At 45.8% G+C, this 24,768-nt stretch overlaps 1 protein-coding gene across 2 annotated transcripts in view; it reads right to left on the bottom strand.

The window, feature by feature from the left end:
• The window catches only part of MTMR10 (myotubularin related protein 10), a 441,272-nt gene that overhangs the window by 25,936 nt on the left and 390,568 nt on the right, over positions 1–24,768 (bottom strand). For both annotated transcript variants that reach the window (XM_086958381.1, XM_086958382.1), the window contains one exon: positions 17,766–17,948. In XM_086958381.1, the coding sequence (XP_086814507.1) occupies positions 17,766–17,948 (183 nt within the window). The remainder of the gene's footprint in view (positions 1–17,765; positions 17,949–24,768) is intronic.

Below are 24,768 nucleotides of genomic sequence, written 5' to 3'. Positions count from 1 at the left end.
CGCCAAATTCTGGCTCATATCAGATATTGGTGGTACACCTGTATGCATTACTGAAAGATGGAAGTCGTGATGGAGAAAGGTGATAGGAGATGCAAGATGAATGGAACTTTGTGGACTGTTTAAAAAATGATTTGCAAGACAAGTGAATGGCAACCTCCTAAGTAGAGGGGTTCTCCCTCTCATTATCAAGATTGGTTTAGTTATACATGTTTTGTATATATTTCAAGTAATGTACTTTTTATATTTATGTACTTCTGCTTTTCTTCCCAGGTTAAAAAAAACTTTTTCCACTTTGAGTTGCAGTATTCTTCCGTGTTTCCTCTATTGTGCCCACAGAACCTGAAAATTCTTTAGAATTATCAACAAACTTATACTGGATTCTCAATAATTCTTTGTCACGCAACCTGGATATTGAATGATTCTTTGTCACCTACAGCACCCTTTTCTATCAAAACCCACTCGACCAAGGCGTTCTTTCCAAACTGTGTTGCCACTGTTGGCGCTGAGAGACAAATAATTATGATTAAAAGCACAGGGCTTCAGTTTATCATCTGAATATAATAAGTTCCTATTGTTGTGAGAAGCTGATCTTACAGGTCTGCTACTACAATAAAAGAACAGGAGTCACAGGAGTGTCAACCTAAAAACAACTTAGGTGTACGCATCATCATTACCAAAAAATATGTCACAATTAAGAGGACAACTTTAACCAGCAACACTCTACTGATGTGTCATTGTGAACTTCGCCAGAATTCCGTGGGCTGCTTTACCTCTTTCAGGATATCAACAGTGTCTTTTTTTCCATATTATTTGGGTCAGTTTCAACTAATTATAATTTCCAAATATTGAAATGGCCCATCCGAAACCTATCATCTCCTCTACAAAATCAACTAAATTCCAACCAGCAAGTGTCTAATCAACCAGTCACCCTCCAACCAGTGCCAATACAGATTCTTCAATGAGTTCCACAATTTACAGCAACAGTTATGGAAAGTTTCAATCAACCTAAATCTGTATTGCCAACTGATCCCATAAATCCAGAGCAACTCGTCTGCTTCTGGGAGCCTTGGGCAGCTTCCAGCAGCAAGTCACAGCTCTGCTCTCTATTTAGAAGTATCTGGTGTCCGTACAGATCTTTAAAATATCTAAAAATAAATTAATAAAAGACCCCCCTCCTTAACAAAAGTAATTGGAGGTTTCCATTTACTCTGGTTGAGCAATTGTGCCAGAAACCTCCCTGTCTTTTTACTCTTGCTATACTGTTGGGCAAATTTGATTACGATCATTACTTGACAGGTCTTTCCGATTTGACCTTCTAGGCAGCCAACAAAGTGCTTCACGCTGCTTCCTTATCAAGAGCTTATAACCTGCAAAGTTAAACAACCGTAACACAGAAGGTTTTGCTCACTTCGTGAATGAAGAATAAGCATTAGCCTGAGGTTTCCCATATCAATCCAGGAGATGATGCTGGATCCATATTTTCTGAAAAAAGAGGTTTAAATATTCTCTAAATGCAACTCCATTACCCCACTAGGGTAATGGATACTCACTGGTATCAAAAAGTTGGAAATTGGGGCATGATCAAGGTGGATAGCCGAGAGGATGCAGAAGACTGATCCTTCAATATAAAAACAATCAAAATAAAAAACGGACACCAGAAGTTAAAAAAAGAAAACATCCTGCATCAAATAGGACTCCTGATTCACAACCAAAAGGCTAGATGCAAGTCAAAAACGTAGCCTCAAAAGGGCCTGAAGTGTGGATTCATCTAACTATCCAAGAGGCCGCTGCTGTGAAGTGAGATAGAAACTGGTTGTATGAGAAATGTCAGATTGAAGGATCAGCGAATTGAGAGACACCACAAGTCTGAACCAGGAGAGGAAGGCAGCTCACAGTAAGAATGAGGCCTGAAGATGTAGCACAGACAGGAAAATGGAAAATCCCTGATGATTAAAGGAAATGAGATGAGCGAGGTGTCCGGGGGGGCTATTAAATAAAGACAGAAGAAGCTACTGGTTGCCACCCACCTCACGCCCAACTGTTCATATCCGGATGCCGTTCCACCATGATTTTAGTCCTCAGAATTGTTCAGAGAAGAGAGGTGCAAAGCGGATAGCGCTCCACAACTGTCACCATTATTGAAATAGAGCATAAAAAGGAGGCTACCTATATGGAAACAATATACATATTTTCTGACTTGCTCAGTTTATGATTTAACACTATAAGCAATATTAACAAAAACATGATAAATTGCTAATTATTGAGCGGTCTACTAGAGGCACTTACAGAATGGGCAAAAATAACTACAAACAAAACCAAAAGACAGAAAGCAAAATACATGAAAGACATGCTTGAACTAACTAAAACAAGCCAGCTGAGACCCTGTTTGCTTCACTAGACTGAAAGATCAGTCAGACACCCAAACAGACCTTACAGGTTCATCCATAAAGGGGAATTATTCAAAACCTGATTACAGACTTTATAAAAGACCCATCAACTTTGAAAAAAGCCTGGTCTAATCGTTGGTGGAATTCGGTCATCCGATTCAAAAAGTAGAAACAATAGAAGACCTTCTTGAAACAAATTTTACAGAATAAAGTCCTGAGCAAGATGAACTCCATGTCAGAATCACTGCAGTTGAAAACCAATGTAATGCCTTACAGAACAAATCAGAAAATGGAGAAACTAGGCCTAAAGAAATAATCTCTGTGTTTTAGAATAAATAATGACATTTCAACGCCAGTGTTTGAGATGTATTTGCAAAAAATTCTACAAATCCCAGACGACACAGAAATTTGCTTGATAGAGGTCTACTTGTCTATCAAACAAAAAAATGTTTGTTTCCTGATGTGTTGACAAGATTCCACTGCTTTCGAATGGAAAAAGAGGTTCCAAACTGGCACGGCAAGCACAACTCTACTGAATACAAAGGCTAGAAAATCCATTTCTTTCAAATTATATGTTGCTGAGACTGTGGCGAGAAGACGCAAAATGAAAAAAGCTACCATCTATCAAAGCATTGAGGTGATCCCCCTACAACCAGAGTTTCAAATTACTGTTTTCAATCAATAAGACTCTACCCATAGTGAAAAACTTAGCAGAAGCGATAAACATTTTGAACTTAAAATAACATGAAGGGCCCAAGATTGAGCAGGAAGCTTACCCAGAGATTCCAGGAATGGCAGCTTCAACAACAAAGCTGCAGAATAAGGTAAACAAAGAGACTGGGCAAAAAGTTTGAAAACAAATGTCCAGATATATGTCCAAAATGGATTAATGCTAAATACAGACAGGTGATAGAGAACATTGGTTTACAGACCTCTTAATACGGACAGCAACATGGAGCCATGATAATATGGGGCTGTATCAACACAGGTTAACAAAACTAAATATTTCTCCAATGTGGACAGATCATATATCTGCCTCTGCAATAAAAAAAACATAACTAATTACTTCATAGAAAACCCAAATGGTAAAACCGTGTTTGATATGGCATGGAGTGCTGCAAAGCGGTTATAAAAGGTGAACTCATCTCTTACAAAGACACTATTATTAGAAAAGCAAAGGAAAGAAGACCGAAACTAGAGCAACAGATGGCAGACTTTAAGAGTCAACACAAGCTAATTGGCTCCTGTAAAATACAGAAAGACCTGGGCAAAGCAAGGGGATAACTACAAATATCTCCGTAATTGAGGAATAGCCTGCAATATGCTTAGCCAATCCTGTTTTAGGTTTAGACTTATATTAACTGATAAAACCCAAACAGAAGGAAAATAGCATCCACCAGGGTAAACATATAAACACTGGAAAAAAACACCTTTGTAACCACAAACTAAATGCTATTCAAAGAAAGGGAAAGGTGATGAAAGAGTAATTTAGATTTCTTCCTGAAGGGGCCAATGCAATGTAACTTGGTTATACAAGGCAGCAGCAAGAAAGACTGGGCTAACTTTCTGCTCGAGTTTTGTTGTTTAGGGATTTCACAAAATTATTGTTTCATCATCCTTTGGCTTTTTGAAGTTTTGTGGTCTTTGGTCTAAAGATGCAGGTGTTCGAAGCATGTTTTAGGTCTTATTTAATTATTTTATAAACTGAATCAGGAAATATCAAAATTATATTTGATATTTTGGCTACATTTTTTCCCAAAACCTTTATCTGTGACAAAAAATAAAGGGTACACAGCTTCACGCCTACAACCTGTACGTACAGGCCGGCAGCCAAGTCAAAAGACGACATCAAATGTGTTGTTCCTCTAAGAGAGGAAAGAGTGGTCAAATGTTTTAACACAGCATGCCGCCTACAACCCGTCCGGGCCGGCCGCGATCTAAAATGTCTTAAGCTAAGAATACATGTTCAAGCAAGTAATTTTACAAGGCTCGTCAAAACGATGACACATTTGAGGTTTCTTTTATCTTTTATAACTTACATAAACTTTCAACAATATCTGTCCCCTCCCACGATTTCCCACCATACTTTGTATGTGGCGCAAAGGATCTGATGGTGTAGAGTAGCAGAGCGTGGTCCTCTGCGGCAATGTATAAACAGCCTCGGGAATATCGGCACTCCACACCAGTTGTAGTTTTTCTAGCTGATATGGGAGGGGGAGGTGGGGGGAGACGTGGTCTATGTTCCGATCAGTGCGCCTAACAGTATGTAACTTCCTTGGATGCTATACTACCTATGATATGCTATTGTTATGTGTAGACAATCTCAGTATGGGGACGGATTGGACGCTGGCCAGTAGCTGGGCTATCCCTGCTGGTGTGGCATGTATTCGGGGCGTCTACGTGTTCGCGTACCATATGAGTATCCCGTGTTCACCTCCCAAGGGTACTCTATGTGATTTGACTCATAAGGGACGCGAGGTATGGAGGCGGAGGGATAAAGCAAAGCCGTCGCTGTGTTGGGACTAGACCCAGGGCCATGCAAGGTGGACGAACTAATTTAACCTACCTATCCGGTACCGTGTGCCACTGGCGAGCTTTCGCCCTGCACACGAAGTAGATAAGTAGTGAGGGGACCCCATAGGTCTTTGGGACGTGACCGGTGAAGCAAGAGGTCAGCATAATTGTGCAGTTTATCCTGCCAAGTGGACATTGTAGTCAACCAAATTTTGAATTTGGGCGCCCGTCCTCGACCCAAACGGCACGCCACATGGCGTTTGGTTATTAGAAGACTTAGTGCGAAAAATTTCCGGTGTACCTTTATCGCTGGGTTCGACTGTCCAAGTATGGCAATCTTAGGACAGGGCGCGATACTTACCCCGATCATTTCAGTCACAGCTTTAAATATCTCATCCCAATATGCCGCTACAGCGGGACATGTCCACGCCAGGTGGAAGAAGTCCGCACCTTCGCTCTTGCATCTAAGGCATCTATCAGAATCCCGAAGTCCAAAACGGCACAGTTTGGCAGGGGTGTAATATAGTCGATGTACAAATTTAAAATGTACTAGTCTGAGACGAGCATTGCCAGTCACATCATTGGTATGTGAGCAGCTTTCCTCCCATTGGTCGTCTGACAATGGAGAGTCTAGATCTCTGCCCCAGTCGTGTCGTGCTCTAAGTGGTGGGGGCGACGATGCGGCCCGAGCATGTTTATACAGCATGGAGACTACATGTCTTGGCACGTCAGCTTGAAGAAGGGCATGCAGGGACACCATAACGTCTGGCTCATCCGGGAAGCTAGGTGTGACCGCTTTCACACTCTGATGTAACCGGACATACAGGAATGTCTCCATCACCGAGGGGGTAGTGTCCCCAAAGAACTGAGCAGACGTCCGAAACTGCCCCTGGAGGTATAGATCGCCCCAGTTATGGAACGCCAGTTTCGTGAGCATTTTACAGCCGATCTCCTCACAGGAGATGCTTAATCTGGGGTCATGTGCAAGGGCCATGCACGGTGAGTATAGGAACTCAACCCCCATAGTGGTAGCCAGTCGCCTCCAAGCTCGTACCGTGCAGTCAACAGTGGTGGGGTCACGATCCGATATTCGGGCCTCAGAGTATAGGTAACCCGACGGTTGTATGGGTCTCATGTATCCGTCCTCTACCGCTAGATGAGCCATGAAGGGAGGAGGGTGAAGCCAGTACGCAGCGAAATGGCCCTGGGCACAATCGTAATAGCGTTGAAAATTAGGGACATCAAAACCGCCCTGATGATAGGTTAACATTAGAGTTTTCAGACCGATCCTGGCCTGTTTACCACCCCAGATGAGCCGTGATAGTTGGGAGTTGAGGGCACGAAAGAAATATGATCCTGGACTATATGGAATATTAGTAAAGAGATATAGCAGCTTGGGGAGGACCACCATCTTAATTAAGGAGATGCGTCCTGCCATTGACAGTGGGAGATGGATCCATTTAGTGATGGTGTCAGTCAATTTATCAAGAACGGTACCATAATTTGCTCTAATAAGGGTTTCCCTGTTCCTTGTCACCTTGATGCCCAGATATTTTATCTCATCTGACTCCCATATTAGAGGGTAGTCTAAAGGGACGTGCTGGGTCTTGTCTGTCAAGGGGAATAAAGCAGATTTAGACCAGTTTATTTGAAATGGCCCCGAACTTTGTGATCTCCCGCAAGAGAGGGTTAAGGTTATCTTGCGGTTTGTGTACATACAGTGTCATATCATCTGCATATAATGCAATGAGCAGCTGACGTTTTGGGTATATTAAAGAGCGGTGGTTGTGATGTTGCCGGAGTTTTGCAGCCAGGGGTTCAATGGCTATCGCGAAGAGGACCGGGGAGAGCGGGCAGCCTTGCCGCGTGCCTCTGCGAATCTCGAAGGGGGCTGAACGGGAGCCATTTAGCAGGACTGAAGCTTGCGGCTTGCAGTACAGCAGCCGGATCCAATCAAGGAAGTTAAACGGTATCCCCATCCGTTCCAAAAGGACCAGAAGGTAATCCCATTCGAGGGAATCGAACGCCTTCGTGGCGACTAGAAAAACCGCAGCTGCCTCACAGCGAGGGTCAATATCCTGCAGCACCGCTTGAAGGGTACGCAGATTATGTGATGTTGCCCTGTTGGGGACAAAACCGGCCTGGTCAGGCAAGACTAACCGCTCCATCAATAGATTAAGGCGCGTTGCTAGTACTTTCGCCAATATTTTAACATCAGTATTTAACAATGAGAGAGGTCTATATGAATCACATTGTTCTGGCGGCTTGCCGGGCTTTAACATGGATGTTATAAGGGCTTCACGCATAGTAATTGGCAAAGAACCCTCCTCCAAGGCAGTATAATACACTTGTTTCAGTATTGGGGCGAGTAGGTGAATACAGGCCTTATAGAAATCGATTGGCAACCCATCCGACCCGGGCGTTTTGCCAGACTTCATTGACATGATCGCATCCTTTATTTCATCTAGCTGGAGTTCATGATGGAGAAACTTCGCTGTGAAAGGCCTAGCTAAGCAATTGCAGTGCCATCTAGATACGTATTCAAGCCAATAGGTGTCGATCTTTGGGAGGTATATAGGGCAGTGTAGTGATCCCTAGGGATGCAAATTTGTTCTGTGAGGTCCATCTGCGGAATATTGTGTTCGTCTAGCAAAGGCGCGACATAGCTATTATACCTAGGGGGTCTGACAGCGGTGGCGAGTGCCCTGCCGGGTCTGTCTCCCTCACCATAAATACGCGCAGTATACGGTTTCCCCAGGAACTTACACTCTTTCTCCGCCTCTAATGCATACTCATTTAGTTTCTCCCCGAGTCGAGCTTTAGCTGCATGTCCCAGAGCGGTATGCGTAATGTCTCGCTCCAAATCTCGGATCTCGGTTTCTAGTTTGCGTAACGTGCCCCGAAGAGTTTTAAGGACGCCCCCTCCTTTTGCAATGCACAACCCTCTTACCGTGACCTTAAAGGCCTCCCATACCGTTGTGAAGCTGTCGACCGACTCAATGTTGCGCTCAAAGAATTCTTGTATGTCTTAGTCAAGTTCTGCCTTAAAGGCCGAATCTGTGAGATGTGCAGGGTTAAGCTGCCAGCTTAGATATGGGGAGGCGTCAAGGGGAATGCGAAGCGATATGAGAACTGGTGAGTGGTCCGAAAATGTCCTGGCAAGATGTATGGTATTAACCAGCCAGGGGGTGAGGCCAGCCGACAAGAACACAATCTATGCGTGCCCAGGTGGAGTGAACCGCAGAGTAGTGTGTGCCCTGTCTTATGGATGGGTGCGAGTGTCTCCAGGCATCAATGAAATGGTGTTCCTCAACCAAGGCCAATAGCGTACGTTGGGTATGTGTGTAATGTAACGCTTGGGGGTGAGACCTGTCCATGCCTGGTTGCAAGGCTGTGTTTAAGTCCCCTCCCAATATAACATGACCTATGCCCAATGTTTGAATTTTGCCCCACATAGTGAGAAGCGCAGAAGGACCATCCGCATTGGGGCCATAGTAGCATGCAAAAAGGACAGTGTGTGAATGCAATTTCCCCCAGATCATACAATATCTACCACCCGAATCTACCTCGGACCCAGTAGGTGTGAAGCGCATCCCTCGCCAGACTAAAATAGTTACCCCCCTGGCATAGTTCGAATAAGAGGAGAACACCTTGCATGAGGCCCATCTAGATGCGAACATAGGAGAGCTGTCTGGCAATAGGTGTGTTTCTTGGAGCATGGCAATTGACACACCCTGCCTGTCAAGGTAACCCAGAATTTGTCTCTTATTACGTGGGTTATTCAGCCCGCGACTATTCCATGAGACCAGCTGAAACTGTTGTCGGCCGTGCGCCTGTTACGTCACCCATCTAAACCTATACAAATCTGTGTAACATAAATGCATCATCCAGAAAAATGGAGCAAAGAATTTCAGTACAACCACAGTACATCCCAATTTCCCCCCCGCTCAGCTTACTCCAAACACGTGTGGCCGACATTTTAATTGCAACAGTATTAATTCGGAGTGTCTGCCCACCCACACCGGCAACCCCAACTGGCCGGGTAAATAGTCCCCACCCCCCCACCCTGCACCCAAACATACCTAAAATCAAAAAGAGAACTACATATGCCTCTGCCCTAAGGAGGGAAGAGGTGTCTAGGGGATCACCCATTGGGGACAGAGTCTAGGGGCGCCAGACCTGCCATCCACCTCCTCACTTACACCCACAGGCAACCAGGCATAATCTAGTCGGCTATAGCCGGACGGAGGTGGGCGATCAAGCACTCAAGTGTAACATAGATCAGTAAATTAGAACAAGCAACTCACCGGGACATATAGTGTTCCGACTGCATGTGATCAGCGTCCAGATTACTAGTGGCCAAACTGACAGCATGTCATTTTAGTCCTGTTGCGACATCGGTGATTGCGACCTGGAGCGTTGTCTTTCCGTCTCGTCTCTGGCCTGTTCCCTTCTGTGCTTCTTGAGAAAGTCTTCAACTTGCTGCGGATTCAGGAAAAGGTGTTGCCTGCCGTGATGCGACACTTTTAATTTTGCTGGGTAAAGCATGGCGTATGAGATCTCCTGGGCTTGAACTTTCTTTTTAACTCCTGTAAACTTGCGTCTGGCCTCCTGGACCAAGGGGGTGAAATCAGGAAAAAAGGACAGTGTTGCGTTGCCATAGTTCACAGTCCCCAGCTCTCTCGCACGTTGCAGCACCGCATCTCTGTCTCTGTAATTTAGAAAGCGCGCAATGATGGGACGTGGTTGGGCACCGGGAGGAGGGCGAGCAGCCAGGGACCTGTGGGCCCTCTCCATCATGAGGTGTGAGGAGAAGGAGTCTTTCCCAAATAGTTCCACCACCAGTTTCTCCATAAAAAGCTCCATTTTCCCTGTGTTGGTGGACTCAGCAAGGCCTAAAACGCGAACGTTATTGCGGCGGGATCTCGCTTCCAAATCCTCATTCTTCTCCGCAATTATTTTAAGTAGTCTGTCCATTTGCATGACTTGTTTGTTAGTAGAGGTGGTCCCGTCTTCTAATTCCGAAATCCTGTCTTCTGTCTCCTTAATGCGGGTATTGTGATGTTCTAGTTTCGCCACTACGCTGTCCATGCACGTATTTATGGTGTCGATTTTGGAGTCTATTGTTCATAGGCTCTGCCTCATGCCTAGCAAAATAGTTTTCCAGTCTTCCTCCTGCGGGGCTGAGGCAGTAGGGCTACTCTCCACCTTCGATGCTGTTTTTGAAGATTTTTTGGACTCAAAAGGGATTTTTGATTGTCTAGCATCAGCGCGGCCCATGTCGCGTCTAGGTGTCCGCGATGTCGTGGAGGAAGAGTCCGCCAGGATGCAGATGGACCACGGCTAGTGGGGAGCTGTCGTAGATTTGGCAGGAGAAGACCGCGGAGTTGGCCGAAGAACGCCAGATGCCTCAAACCCCAGGTAAGTTGGGGGGGCGGGGTCTGCAGTCGTCAGGTATCAGCGAGGCTGTGTGCAGGAGCGGACCGCACCAGTAGGGTGTTATGGTTCACCGCTAGAGTGCATTAGTAATGGGACGCTCAGGCCATTCTGTACCGACCCACGATGTGTTACAGTCCTGACGGGGGGAGGGAGAGGGGGGGGGGCAGGCTACAGACCACAGTGTTTGGCACACGGTTCGCAACAAGTGTCACCTCGCCAGTGATAATGTGCCAGCCTCCAAGCGCAGAAAGTGTCTCTCCCCTAGTTCGATTTCCCTCGCTATAGCCGCCGGTCAAACAGACCTCTGCATAGGTGCTCGCTATTTTGTGCTGCTTGTTGGGAGGTCAGTACTGGGCAGAGTCAAAGCCGGTGTGCGGGAATAGCAAAAGTGGCGTTACAATCCAGGGGGGGGGGGGGGAAAGCCGCTCCCAGTAACCCACCTCAGGCAGGGTGTTGCAGCGTTTTGGGCACAATTATGAGCTGGGATAGGCCGCAGCAGTTAGTAGGCCTCACCTGGTCCACGTATGTAGGGGTGTTTGATACGGTCACTTATGTCCTCCCTGAAGGGTCCCACAGTGGCGAGGGCATCGGTTTGCAGGTAGCAGGATACCGTCTGAGTATCACGCGCCGGCAGCTCATGTACCGGCCGATTGCATGTAGGCCGTAAAGCCCCGGGTCGCGTGAGGGACCAGTCCGCCGGACAGGGGGGCTCAGGGCCTGCAACAACAGGACGGGCAAACGCGGCAGCCGAGTGATTAACACCGGCGCTGTGGGCGCCGCTCTGCCTATTTAGTGCTCCAGGTCCAGGAAAGTCAGCTCTGCCGATTCAATATGCAGGCCTCAGGGGTCAGTGATTGCAAGTCCCGCCGGAGGTGAAACGGGGCCGATGATACCTCCGATGGCGAGAATCCCAGTCTTCAGATTGTGCTCACCCATACAGCAGCCAGCGATGTTCCAGCGGTGGCAGCCCCTCAGGCTGGACTTGTGTAGCAAGCAGCCTTGGAGGAAGGAGTCACCCGGCAGGTCCGCGCAGGCCGCAGAGCACCGGTCTCTCCCGGCAGGCCAGTCCGTCCCCCAGCAGCACCCGCGGCCACACGGTCTCGCGCCCCGATCTCCCCGGCACTTCACCTGGCAGTCAGCTGGGCATTCCCGGCAAATGAGGTACCGCTGTGTTCAGCACGGTGTGGTGGACACGATGGAGTGGTGTCCAGGTGGGTATCGTCGGTCAGGATAGTGCAGGATAGTAATAAGTGCTTGATCTGGCGAGAGCCTTACACCAGTGCGGCCATCTTGGTTTGGCGCCACCTAGCGACCCCATTTTGGCTAAATTTGATTCAGTGTTAGGTAAAATGACCGGTTTCATAAATATCTTTCCAAATATGTACCATCACAGTTACCCACAGACAGAGAATGGGTAAAACCCTTTGATACACCAGCCCCCTTTTCTAGTGAGTCAGTATTGATAGTAGGTGAATTGCCAAACAACCCAGGTTTTAAACATTCAATGCAAGGTGTAGTGACGGGTGTATCTGAAAAGAGTGCTGTCACCAAGCATCTGGGATAGTGGTGAAAACATGATACCAGATGTTTGGAAAACATGGCACGCAGTGCCACTTGGAATGCTGCTGCAAGAATTCTTACTAAGTTCAACAAATATTAGAGTGATAAGGTTTGTATTTGCAGTAATTCAGCTACATATATGAACAATTTGTGTGATGACCTGTCAAAATTGATACCTGATCTGAAGTACTTCCCAGTAAGAGATCTTTGCCACTTGCTAGATGGTATGCTGAAAGCATCTTTGCAATCTTCAGAGTTAATGAAGAATGCTATTGACTTTGTAGTTAAATCTCGTGCATTGTATCGTTATGCGCGCATCTAAAATTCTAATGTTTCTAATTTTGTGCCTTGTGTGGTTTAAAAGAAAGTCATCCCAACTGTGTCATTTAGCCAGTGGTTTTCAGTACTAGTGGCCGTGAATGCTATAGTATCCATGTGGCAACTATTTGCAGAATTTTTGCTTTGTGATTAAGCCAAAGGCAAGAAATGTGAGGATCTTTGGTCGCATATTGATAGTGCTGTGAAAAAAGTACACTACTGCATTCTTGGATTTTTACAGGAAAATGGGACTGCAGTAGTGGACATAATAAAAAGACTAGAGTCTAAAAACATCCTTGTTTTACCAGTTGTTCAGCGTAATTGTTGTAGATGTAAAACATCTCCTTGAGAGTAGGCTGGGCGACAACTTTTTACGACTTTGGCACTGTAACATGTTCGATGTTAGAATTCAAGCCACTTGGTAAGCAAAGAAACGTTGAAGAGAATTTTAGGAAATTTTATTTTACAGTACATGAGAAATGGCTTGCAAAGATGCATAGAAAGGTCACTTCAACCATGGCATTTCAAGTCAATGAAGCTTCACAGAAGAACTCTGCACAAGCTCTAGATCCCTTTCGTAGAGGGAAATTTTCTCCAGACTTTTAAAAGTACTGCTGTATTTTTGACAGCTTCAATAAACAAGGACATATGCGTCCAGTTCAATGTCTATGTTAAAATAAAATAAAATAAAATGTAAATCCAGTACTTGTATAGCGCACAAATCACCCCCGAAGGGGTATCTAGGCGCTGGGGCCATTGGGAAGATTAAGCGAGCTATTACCCAGAGTCGCATGGTGCAGGGCGGACCCCTGCTGCCGGAGCCGGGGATCAAACCATGAACCCCAGCTTCCAGCGTCAGTCGCCCTGGCTGCGGCGCCACACCTCTCCAGAAACTGTCAGAGAATTGCAATCTTCAGGTGCCCCAGTATGGGCATGGAAAGCTATGTCAGTGGCCAGAGTTAGCAAATTGTATACTGGCTGTTTTGGCGTTGCACATCTCAAGTGCCAATGTCTATAGAGCCTTTTCAAAGATAAACGTTTACATGGGAAGGAAAGAGCGAGTGCACATGATCAAAAACTCACTAAAGTATTGTATGGTGTACTATAATAAGTTTGATTTGTAAAAATGTATTTGGACCTCATATACCCTGTATGCACACTATCTATACACATGCACCATCAGTGCAGAAAGCAAGCAATAATAAAAGCATAAACATCAGTTGGTTTTAATGGCGTGAAAATGTGTAATTACTGATAACCACTGTTTTTAGGGTATTGAAAATACTGGAACAACCCCACCAGAGTTAACTAAAAATAGAAACTGAAAACAGGAATGCTGAAATATGCTGTATAGACAGATATAGTATTATGAGAGAAAAAAAGCAGACATAAATACTACCTTACAAAATCAGAAATAAAACGTACTGGGCACTATGTATAACAAACCCAATCTTAAAATGTGGATATGTTTATTGTGATTTGGATTTATACAGCACATATGGATAACGGCGTAGAGTGTCCAGGTGCTGAAGCAGGTATGTAGGTTGTTTGCTGGGGTTTAGTTGAATAGCCAGATCTACAGCCTCTTATGGAATTCAAGAAGCGAAGAGGGAGGTCATTACATACTTTGAGTGCAATGTAGGACAAGGCTAAGCCACCTGTTCTGCTTTTGAGGAAACGGGTTGTGTGTCCGAGGAAGAGTGAAGCTGAACGTAGGAGTTTGGTGGAAGTGAAGGCAGCGGCAGTTGAGGTTTGTAGGTGCCTTCTATACATATGCATGAGGAGTTTAAATTAGCAGTATGTGTAAGCCAGCAGCCAGTGGAGTTCGCTGAAGTCTGGCGTGATGCATGAGTGACGTGGCAGGGCCAGGATGGGTCTAGCAGTAGCGTTCTGGACGGTATGAAGTCGGTGGAGGAGGTGTCCGTAGATTTCGGCATAGAGTGTGTTGCTGTAGTCTAGTGTGCTAGTGACTAGCGTTTGAGAGAACAGGGTGCTCATGGGGATCCATTTGAAGATTTTTCTGAGGATGCGTAGCATGTGAAAGCAGAAGAAGCTGACTGTATTCACCTCTGAAGCAAAGTTGAGTTTACTGTCCAAGATGATACCCAGGTTTCTTGCGTGGTTAGTAGGTAAATATGTTGGACCAAGCTCTGATGGCCAACGGGTGGAGTCCCATGAACAGTACTTGTTCACGGAAATCAGCACTTTCATCTTGTCCGAGCAGAGTTTCAGGCAATTGGTTTCCATCTATTCTGCTATGGAGATTATGCATTGCTGAAGTTGGATCTGGCCATGAGGAACTTTTCAGGCATAGTGGATGAGCTGGGTGTCATCGGCCTAGGAAATGATGGGAGATGCAGGGCGATCTAATGACTTTGTGAGTGGTGTAATGCAAATGCTGATTAAGGTAGGACTGATATCATCAGTAAGGGACTCTGCAGGTCACATCCTTGGGTGCTGATGTGTACGGTGGTAGCCTGACTGTGTTCTCCATTCGAGGCATGGACCTTGGATGCCTGTTGCATGTCGTTTTTTGATGGGACTGGAGTGTGACCATGTCAAACGCAGTGGAGAGGTCCAGCAGTATGAGGGCGGCTGTTTCTCCTCAGTCCAGTACAGTGCGGATCTCATCTGTGGGGGTGATGCGTGCTGTCTTCGTGCTATGGTTGCTTCAAAAGCTGCATTGGGTGTGGTCAAGAAGACTGTAGTTTCAGGTGGTTGTGAGTTGATGCTGGATTTCCCTAGGGTGATGGGGGTGAGGTGGAAATGTTCATCTCATTGGGGTCTGCCGGAGGTTTCTTGTGGAGGGCCATGACTCCAGCATTTTGTCAGTCCTCGGGGAAGTCTGCAGAAACAATGGAGGAATGGATGATGTGAGTGAGGAATTTGCTCCTCAAAGGTCCTCCTAAGGATATGATGTGGACAGTGGTCTGTGGGGCCCCAGAGTATACGTTTTTCATGATTGACGTGGTGCCTTCCTCAGTGAGTGTCTTCTAGTAGGTTAGGTGTGTTTCTGCATGGTAGGTGGGCAGGTTGCTAATGATGTCCTTAGGGCTGGGTTGTTTTGTAAAGTTATTGTAGATTTTTTCAATTTTGCTATAGAAGAAGTCGGAGAGGTTGTTGTATATTTTCTGGGAAGAGGGTGATGGAGTTAGATGGGGCTTCTGAACTCCTGGATAATAGCAAAGATCTTCTTGATAATAGCTAAGAGCTCTTTGCTATTGTTGGCATTAGCTTTGATGCCATTGGTGCAGGATCTTCTCTTGGTGTCTTTCCGAAGGTGGTGGTAGTGCCAGAGTGCGACCTAGTAGATTGGTTGGCTCTTCATTTCCTTTCAGCTGTTTTCTTTATCTTTTGGAGTCCCAGAATTTTTCTGTGTACCAGGAGGCCTGTTTGTCGGTTCTGGGTGAAGATGGTTTGCACAGATAAGACATCATCTGGTTGAAGTTGGTGATGTCCTCGACGAGGTGGTCAGTGGTGGGTTGCGAGTCTGACTCGAGTGCGCTGTGCAGGTCAGTTTACGTTATTCTGTTCCAGTTCCGTCTGGATAGGTTGCTGCAGATGGGAGCTTGGGCTTGTGGCGTGGAGATTTTGAAGTGGAGATAGAGTGGCTGGTCCATGTGAGTGGTGAGGCAAAGTGGCAGCTGAAGCGGTTGCCGGATGTAAAAATTGAGTCAGAGTGTATCCTGCACTGTGTGTGGGGTCTGTGACGAGCTGAGAAAGTCCTATGTTGTGCAGGCTCTTGAGGAGGTTAGTGGTACAGTAGTCAGAGGGAACTTCCAGATGGAAATTGAAATTGCAGAGAAATAGGAAGTCATTGGAGTTGATGGTGAGGGTACGAAGAAATTGGATATTAGATTGCCGAAGTTGCTTTATGGCCTGGGTTGTCTGTATGCTTTGGTGCCCTTCGGGATGAGGGGGGGGCGGTGGGTTGGAGACGATCGTTGGTTTGTAGGCTGTAGTGCATGTGTTCAATGGCAGGGGTGTACAGGTCTGTGGTACTTGTGCATTTGAGGGTGTCTTTTAATATGATGGCGAGTCCCCCTCCAGGTTTGTGAAGGAGGTCTTGGCGTGCACTCTTGTAACCTTCTGGTCAGCAACAGCGATGGCAGGATATGAGGCAGCATTCATCCAGGTTTCCGTCAAGAGGCTGTCTTGAGCAATGCTGCTGAGAAGATCTCAAATTTCGATTATTTGCTTTTTGAGCATGAATGTTTGCGGAGGATTGGGTGTGGTATTTGGTGAGGTTGTGAGAGGGTGGCGTGAGTGTCAGAGTATGGGGTGAGCACGAGGGCGTGGTGCTGCAGCTGAAACAACAGTGGAAGCAAGAGAAAGGCCCTAATGTGCAGAGAGGTGCCGTGCAGCAACAGCACATGAATAGGCATCCTGTGTTGAGCATGTGAAGGGTCGCTGCCGAGTAGTGGTGGGTTATCCAACCAGAGATTGTGGCGCTGAGCGTGGTTCAGGTGTGGACAGACACAAATTAAAGCGTGCTAGTGGCACGGCCGCTGTGCAGGCGCCAATCAATAGGTCCTGTGAGGGGAATGGGCTAGAAATGGCAGGAAGAAGACGCAGCACAGCAGGTAAGGAGCGGGGGAGGGGAGAGGAAGAAGGCGGGAGATGGAAAGAGGACAGCAGTATGTTGGGGCGAGGGGGTCTGAAAAGAGCATTAGAATGGTCAACGAGAAAGCTTAAGCCAACCTTTGAATTCCCAGTATCAATCAGAATTAATTAAGACAACATCAGTTAGAAATAGATATACTACATTTACATGTGAATGTTCCCTACTGATAGGTAGTGGTTGAAACCCTTATAATTATATAGCACTCAGGTTCCCAAAAAGCTACCGAATTCTATCTAAAGGGGGCTTCTTTTCTGGTAAGGACAGGCGTTTGCAGCTAACAGCAGGATCTGCAACCAGGTGAGCAAGATTCCATTTAACATATAGTCGGTATTACTGATGGTAGTTCAGCCTTTCCATTCAGCGCCTTCATGAGATGGTGGTTGGAGGTAGACAAAAGGAAAACAGTAGAATAACTCGGATCAGTCACTGCATGAATGCAACATCCGCCTCAAACGCATTCTTGCAGCATCAGGGGCAAAACACAAAGGGATGCTGTCTCCACCTTATTTGTGCTTCTCTTCCTCAGTTTCGACATGGTCAGCAAAGAGAAATTGCATTACTACTACATATTCCTGAAGGAAGACCTGGCATCGTGAGCGGAGGTCTTCTTCTTAGAAGGCCGTTTGGAGTCTCCTCAGCTGGCCTTTTGGAATGCACATTTCCCATAGAGAGCAGGGTCAGTACTGATATACGGAGAGCCTTTGTCAGCCGTGGCACAGCGGGCAAAAAAATTATGGAGTAGTATGCTAGAGCGATTGCCAGTGGTTGATAGATTTTCAAGCATTCAATTGGAGTTCAAACCAAGTCCGCTGTATTCTCTTAATGAGCCTTTCATGTTTATGTATGTTCGGTGAAAAAAAACTTAAAACATTTTGTAAAATAGCGGATTTAAAAAAAGTTTAAATAAAAAAGCAATTTTTTACCTTTGCTCGTTTAAATGACTTTACAGATCCATTTTGCACAGGTGCCACACTTTTTCCAACATACAACGGGTTATTAAACAAGGCTCGATCTGCAGCAGTAAACTGTAAAGACCAGTCCCAAACACTAGGGAATTTCAAACCCTTTTCATCTCCAAGCTGGATATTTTTGCCAATGGCAAATTCCTGAAAGACAGGCATTGGAGAAAAAAATTACTAATTAAATCACATTTGTAAGGTGCAAATCAACATGCATATCTTAAGTTCATACTGCCATGTTAATGCAGGTTAATGAAGGATGTATGGAGTAAAATGCATAGCACAATTTTCGAAAAATGTGTGCACTGATGACAACATTGTCAAGTCAAAATGCTTTTTGTTTGGCCTACTACGGTATGATGCTATAGTTTGATCCGAAAATGGCACCATTGTATTCAAAAGGCCAGTAGAACTTAACTGTACACCTGCAGATTAAATCAGGAGTAGAAAAAGCAAAACCTAAGATAAGATAGACAGTCGCCTGTTTACAACCGGATGCCTGAAAGTCCTACTCTATATTTAACCAGTCTTCACTTCTACACCCGTTTTTTTCACTTATGAATACAACACTTGAAGTTCTGGGTCACATGTTAGAGTATAATACCCTCTTTAATGCGTCGCTAGTGGGTTTTCTATTTTTTTTTTTAAATTGCCCAATGGGGTGTGGCCAGGCATCATGGCCGACAAGCTGCATTTAAGCGGAACTTCCATCTGTGACTTCAGGACCCTGTGTATACTACTATCCATCCGGTGCCTTCCCTGCACCCGCAGCGCTGTAATACTGCCGGAGATCCCTGGGGCCCAGTTTGAGAGCAAGTTTGGAAAGGGTGCTGCGGTGCAGCAGCCTCGGAGTCTGGCCGTAGGCTGCGCGGTGCCCCCTGGAAAACCCAAACTCCAGCAGAGCACTGCGGCTGCCTGGTCCCATCGCCGCAAAGCAATGATCGGATGCGGGTGGAGACGTGTCCCCGCCTTCCTTGCCCACTCGGTTGGGATTCTAAGCCTAGCACAGGCAGACCTTGGGCCTGAGAGCGCGGTGGCTCGCTGGCCCAGGAATGACGTCTTGGGGCCTGCTACAGGCATTGCATTCCCCCTTGCAGCGAGTGCATTACCTGCGGCATGCCTGGAGTGATTGGGTGTTTTCAGGCGGGGTCTGCCTGTTGAACCTATAAGCTGAGTCTTGTGTTTGCAGTAATTTCTTCACCATATCGCATGCCCTCTCTCCCTGCTTGCTTCGGTCACCCCAATCAGGGTGACTGGCCTCCTCTGACGCAGTGCAAAGGAGCCGCGATTGAGTCCTCGGTGCCCTTGAGCCTCCGGCAACGCGGGGGTGAGAGGGGTTGGGCTGGGGCCGGATTCTACTACGCCATACCACAGGGGCTCTCTAGCTGCCCACTGTCTCCTCTGCCCACTTCATGCCTCGTTCGCTGGCCCTGTGCAGCCCTCCATTTCTGTAGGTCCCGCTCTGGTGCTTGCGGGACGCTAGGGCCATCGATTTCCATGTTTCTCCCTTGGACTTCTCTCCCCCCTAAGTTCCACTCCTCGCTCCTGGATGACAGCCCTGTTGGGAGGCCTCTACCTTGAGTCAAGGCATTTGCCTACCTTATGCGCCAGTTGGGAGGCGTGCCACACTCATGAGACTACCCTCGGGGTGCCGCTCGAGGCTTGTGGATTGTGGAAACTGTTTGTTTGTCTCCTGATTCCCGGACATTGACACGAGGGGCATTGAACTACCGGCGCTAATGGGACTGCGAGGGCCAGGCTGCCTAGCTGCGAGTCATCAGCAGCACCTGGCTCCTCTTCCCGCCCCGCCTCTCTCTAGTTCTTAGCGCCTCGCGGCCCCCGCTTCGCGGGAGCCGCTCGAGGCTTGTGGATTGTGGAAGCTGTTTGTTTGTCTCCTGATTCCCGGACATTGACACGAGGGGCATTGAACTACCGGCGCTAACGGGACTGCGAGGGCCAGGCTGCCTAGCGGCGAGTCATCAGCCGCACCAGGCTCCTCTTCCCGCCCCACCTCTTCTCATCTTGAACTCCTATTTAGCCTCACCCACTCACGCCCACGCGGGAAGCGCGCGGGAGTGCGCCGGGCGAAGCCCGGGCAAAGGGCGGGCCGTCTGTGGCCATCAGGGGCTGCAGGAGGCTGGGCTGGGCCCATCCCCTAACGTTAACTCTTTGGTATTCATTCACCAGCTACTTGTTATTTGGTGGCAGTTAGGGGGGTGGGATATCGGTGCTTCTATTCTTGTTTAAATCATACTAGCAATGTGGCTGTGGCGCTCTCTTTCTGATTGAGAACACGATCTATAGATCTGAGCACACGGTTTAGGGAGCTGTCTTCTGCTTAGTATAAATGGAAAGGATGGCTACAGAGGTACCTAACTCACTAGCCCCCGCTGTTGGGGTTTCTATACTGGGTCCCTTGGACAAGTATTTTGCAAGGGCATCCAAAGAAATAGATAAAGAACTGCTGTTAGTGGAGAAACTTGCGGAGCGCCGCTTCTCAATTGATTTACTTAAAAAGACACCATTACTTTCCCCCCCGAAGGCATCTACGCAGTCACTACCTGACAATTTAAGTAACTCGAACGAAGATGCTGAGCTATTTAGTACCGATAATATTCCCCTCATTTTCCAAGAACACAACTCCTCACCTATATCTATTGATATTACTAATGATGGTACTGTAAATGGCCCATCGGCTACTCCTAGTTGTTTAATAGACTTAAACTCTCCGGTAGTCATGGACCTTGTTTCGCAATCACACTTAACCTCCCCATATCCACTACCTAATGCTGACATCCCGACAGAGACACTTCCATCAGTTACTGTCAGCAGGAGTAAAGTCAATTCTAAGAAACCTCCGAGGGTACACTTTTCGCCACCAAGGAAAAGAAGGAGAAAGGGTGGGGTTAAAAAAGGAGAAATCAGTTCACGTGTCACTCCCCCTCCGGCTGACTCTACTGATAAACCATCTGGTCAACCGGAGAGGGATGCTTTAGAAGGGCCTCAAATATCATCAATTTCAGGGGAACAAATTTTGTTGACTAAAGAGACTATGGAGGTGTTTGAACATCTCCTAAAATTTCTTTTGCTCCCACTTACGGAAAGAGTCAAAAGGTTGGGGGAAAAAATGGATTGCATCTTGGCAGCTTCCAACCTTACAGTAAATCCCAATACCGGTAATCTTAAGGCACTTTCTACAGTAAATAACCAGTTAACCTCTAATAAGGCGAACGCAAAGATCCCCCAGAAAGAAAACTCTGTACTGAAAAATAAAACAAACCCGTCCACCCCAACAGTTGCACAGGCTATACATAAAGAGAAGGTAACGCCGGCTTCCAAAAAACCGCTCCCTTCCACAAAGATTCCAAGTACGAAGCCTGTGACAACAATAAGGCAGAGAGCAAACTTAAATTCTAGGAATACAGTGGACTTGCCACCAGAGTCAGCCAATTTTGTGATAGTTCTTACTGGAGTCCCAACCGTTCCAAACGGAAACATGGAACATAACGCTAATCTTAAAAACAAAGTTATTTTCTGGTTGGGAAAAAATAGGCCCCTTCCCCCACACCTAAACGGAGACATAATCTCCGTTAGACGATGTAAGTGGGTGGGCCCCAGACCTAAAGACATCGAGGGGGATGTTGTGATAGTTAACTTTAGGGATCACAGAGTGGTCACGCACATTAGTGATTGGTTTCCAGGAAGAACGGAGGGAGGTGTTTCTACTCGTAATCTAAGTTATTTTTACCCTGAAGCTCTGTTAATTCCCCCAACCAACCACCAAATCGTCAACACTTTAACCCCTTAAATGCAGCACACCGTGCTCCTTATCCTTTAAATTTGGGACACCATCTTTCACATCCTTCTTTTTCTGCTAATTATACAACTAATTTTTCCCCTTTTCTTGGACGTCAGTTTCCCCCTAGATATTTTCCTCCGAATACCAATTTTGGCCGCCCTGTTAATCCTAACGAGTTCTGAAACATCCCTTTACAGAACCTGTATGAACCACTCTCTGGGCTCGACTCCAATGAATGACTGGATAAGCCAACTTTCGATATAGAGGATACCCGAGATTGCTTGAGTGTTCCTCCTACATCAGATGAAGCCAACAAAACTGCCCCTTCTATTGTCACTTCTCCATTAATAAGTAGTCCAGCCGAGTCAAATATTAATATGTGGGAGAAAACCTGTGTTCCTTTAGCGGAGAAAAGTGGAATTAGTAATGATGTCAATCTATGTTCACGGAATTTGAACGATATGGAGACCACTTCCACTTCCAGTGATACAAAGGTTGGGTGGGGCGGAGGGTTCATTGCACGATGCCTCACCAATGATGTTTAATTGTATGCATTTGGATAATGGAAAGTGCTTAATTTTTCCTACAAATTCTATGGCAAGTGACATGGAGGGTATCGGTGGGAATGAAGAACTTGTTGACACTGTATCCCTCCCTGAAAAATGTATTCCTGGTGGTCAAATCAATGTAGAGGCCCTTTCTAATATCTCCACTCCTACCCCTGCTTATATTGTAAATTCCATACTTAGTTGGAATGTGGCCGGCCTTGCAAGTAAAATTGCATCACAACCATGGTTGGATATGGTGAACACCCACTCATTCCTCTGTTTTCAAGAAACCTGGGCTTTAAACCCAGTGCATTTACTAGGGTACCAGACCTTCCACGCTCCGGCCTTGGCGACAAACCATGGCAGAAGCAAGGGAGGTTTGGTAACATATCTTAATATTAATAGTGGACTAAAGATTCCTACCAGATAGTTATGATTGGATGGGGTAACTCCCTTAATCTTATCATAATACATTTTTATAATAATTTAGCTCCTGAAGCTTTAAACCAAGCTTTAAATGATCTAACTCAGGCAGTTGTCACTTTGAAAGAACGTACCAACAAGGAATGTATGATTGCCTGGTTGGGTGATTTTAATTGCAATCCCTGCCAGTATGGGCCAAAGGAACTCTGTGGCCTAGATTGTATAATGGATGAAACCCCGAATCATTTTAGTCATTCAAAACTAGGGGATAGTTTAAATAGTTTTCTTTTCTTTTTTAACTTAGATTTTGTAAACGAACTATGCTCACCGTCCCTACCTTTTCAAACTACCTTCCACGGAAGAGACTCAAGTTCTGTGATTGACTTCACCCTTTTTTCTAAATCACATGCCACTTTGCTCTCCTCATGGAAAACACTGGATGAGGTGTATGGAGACCATTACGCTCTAATGTTTAACATAAGAAAACATATAGAGAGGTCACAAACGAATACAAATACTATTAACTATCAACCCCATATTTCCATGGGACGGACAAATGGCTATACTATTAAATGGGATAAAGTGATCCCTGAAACACTTTTTAGAAATGTATTATCCGAGAGACGTACGGAGATTAACATATGCCTATCTCCATTAGAAGATCCGCAAAAAATATTAGACTCGTTTAACAAAATTCAGCAAACCCTTAAATCCCTATTGACATGGCAACCTAAACCTGGAATTAATAACAAGAGAGGTTGGTTTGATAAATAATGTACCGCTGCCTTAAAAAATCTGAAAAAGGCGTTACATACCAACCCGCGATCTACAGAGGCTATTAGACAGGCAAGATGTAATTATCGCAAGGCTATTAAGAACAGAGAAACAGCCTTGAAACAAAAGGCCTGGGAAACTCTAATCTCTGCCTCAAGAAATAAAGATGCCACAGCTTTTTGGAAGGCAGTAAATGCCCCATTTTGGCGAGGCAACCAACCGGAAATGATAGATCTTGCCATTGACGGGGATACCTGGGTCGCTCACTTTAAAAATTTGTACGAGGGACAGGAGCTAGAATTTATTGCTCCTGAGGGTGGCATTATACTTCCTCCTATCTCCGAATCTGACGTGAATAATCTTCCGTTGGATCTTGTTTTTTCATGTGAAGAGGTGAGTCTGGCTATTAGCGAAAGCCCGGCCAGTAAGGCACCGGGTCCAGACTGCATACCAGTAGATGTTTTTAAAGCTAATCTAGATTTTTGGGCCCCACTGTTAGCTTTAGTGATGAACTGTGCTAATATCCACGGCCTAATACAAACTTGGTCAGAAGCTATAGTGGTCCCCATTTTTTAAAAAGGGGACAGGCACGATCCGTCCTACTACCGTCCAATTTCATTGATTGATGCTCTAATGAAAGTAGCGGGGCGAATCATCTTAAAACGTATGCAAAATTGGATTGAAGAATCTAATATCCTCTCGATTTTTCAGTATGGTTTTCGTCAAGGCATGGGGACGGTTGAGCAGAGCCTCAATTTACATCTTTTAACTTCAAAATACACCATAGCAAAAAAAGGGAACCTTTTTATTACTTTTATAGATTTAAGTTCAGCAATTGATTGCGTTGAACACAGACACTTGTGGGCTGCCCTTAAAAGTCTCGATCTGGATCCTTCCATTTTAAATTTTATCAAAGAATTATATAAAGATGCTGGAGCGAGGGTTCGCTTTGGACAACAGGGAGAGTGCTCATCAAGATTTTCAATTAGGAGGGGGGTAAGACAGGGGTGCATTTTGGCACCCCTGCTCTTTTCACTCTAAATCGATAAAATTGGTGATCACCTCAACAGCTTTCCTTAGGACTACCCTGTTGTGCAGGGCTCCCCTGTCCCCATCCTCTTATATGCGGATGATGCCGCAATTTTATCGCAGACCAGACTGGGCCTTCAGAGGGCAGTCTCTAAGTTCACTCTTTTTATGAGAGAGAAAGGACTGAAGGTCAACATTAGTAAAACTTACTCTATGTCTTGTCGACAGGGAATAAAGAAAAGACCCTGCCCTGTCTTCATAGATAATAAAAAAATAGAGATTACAGACCAATTCCCGTACTTGGGGATTTGTTTTCATCGTAAATCCACCTGGAAACAAGCTATTTTAGCGAGAAAATTAGCTTTCTCCAAGGCCATTGGTGCCTTGCAGAATT

Source organism: Lissotriton vulgaris, chromosome 2_1 (genome assembly GCF_964263255.1).
Source record: "Lissotriton vulgaris chromosome 2_1, aLisVul1.2, whole genome shotgun sequence".
Classification (NCBI taxonomy): domain Eukaryota; kingdom Metazoa; phylum Chordata; class Amphibia; order Caudata; family Salamandridae; genus Lissotriton; species Lissotriton vulgaris.
Note: the sequence above shows the minus strand (reverse complement) of the source record. Positions and strands in the feature narration are given on the sequence as shown.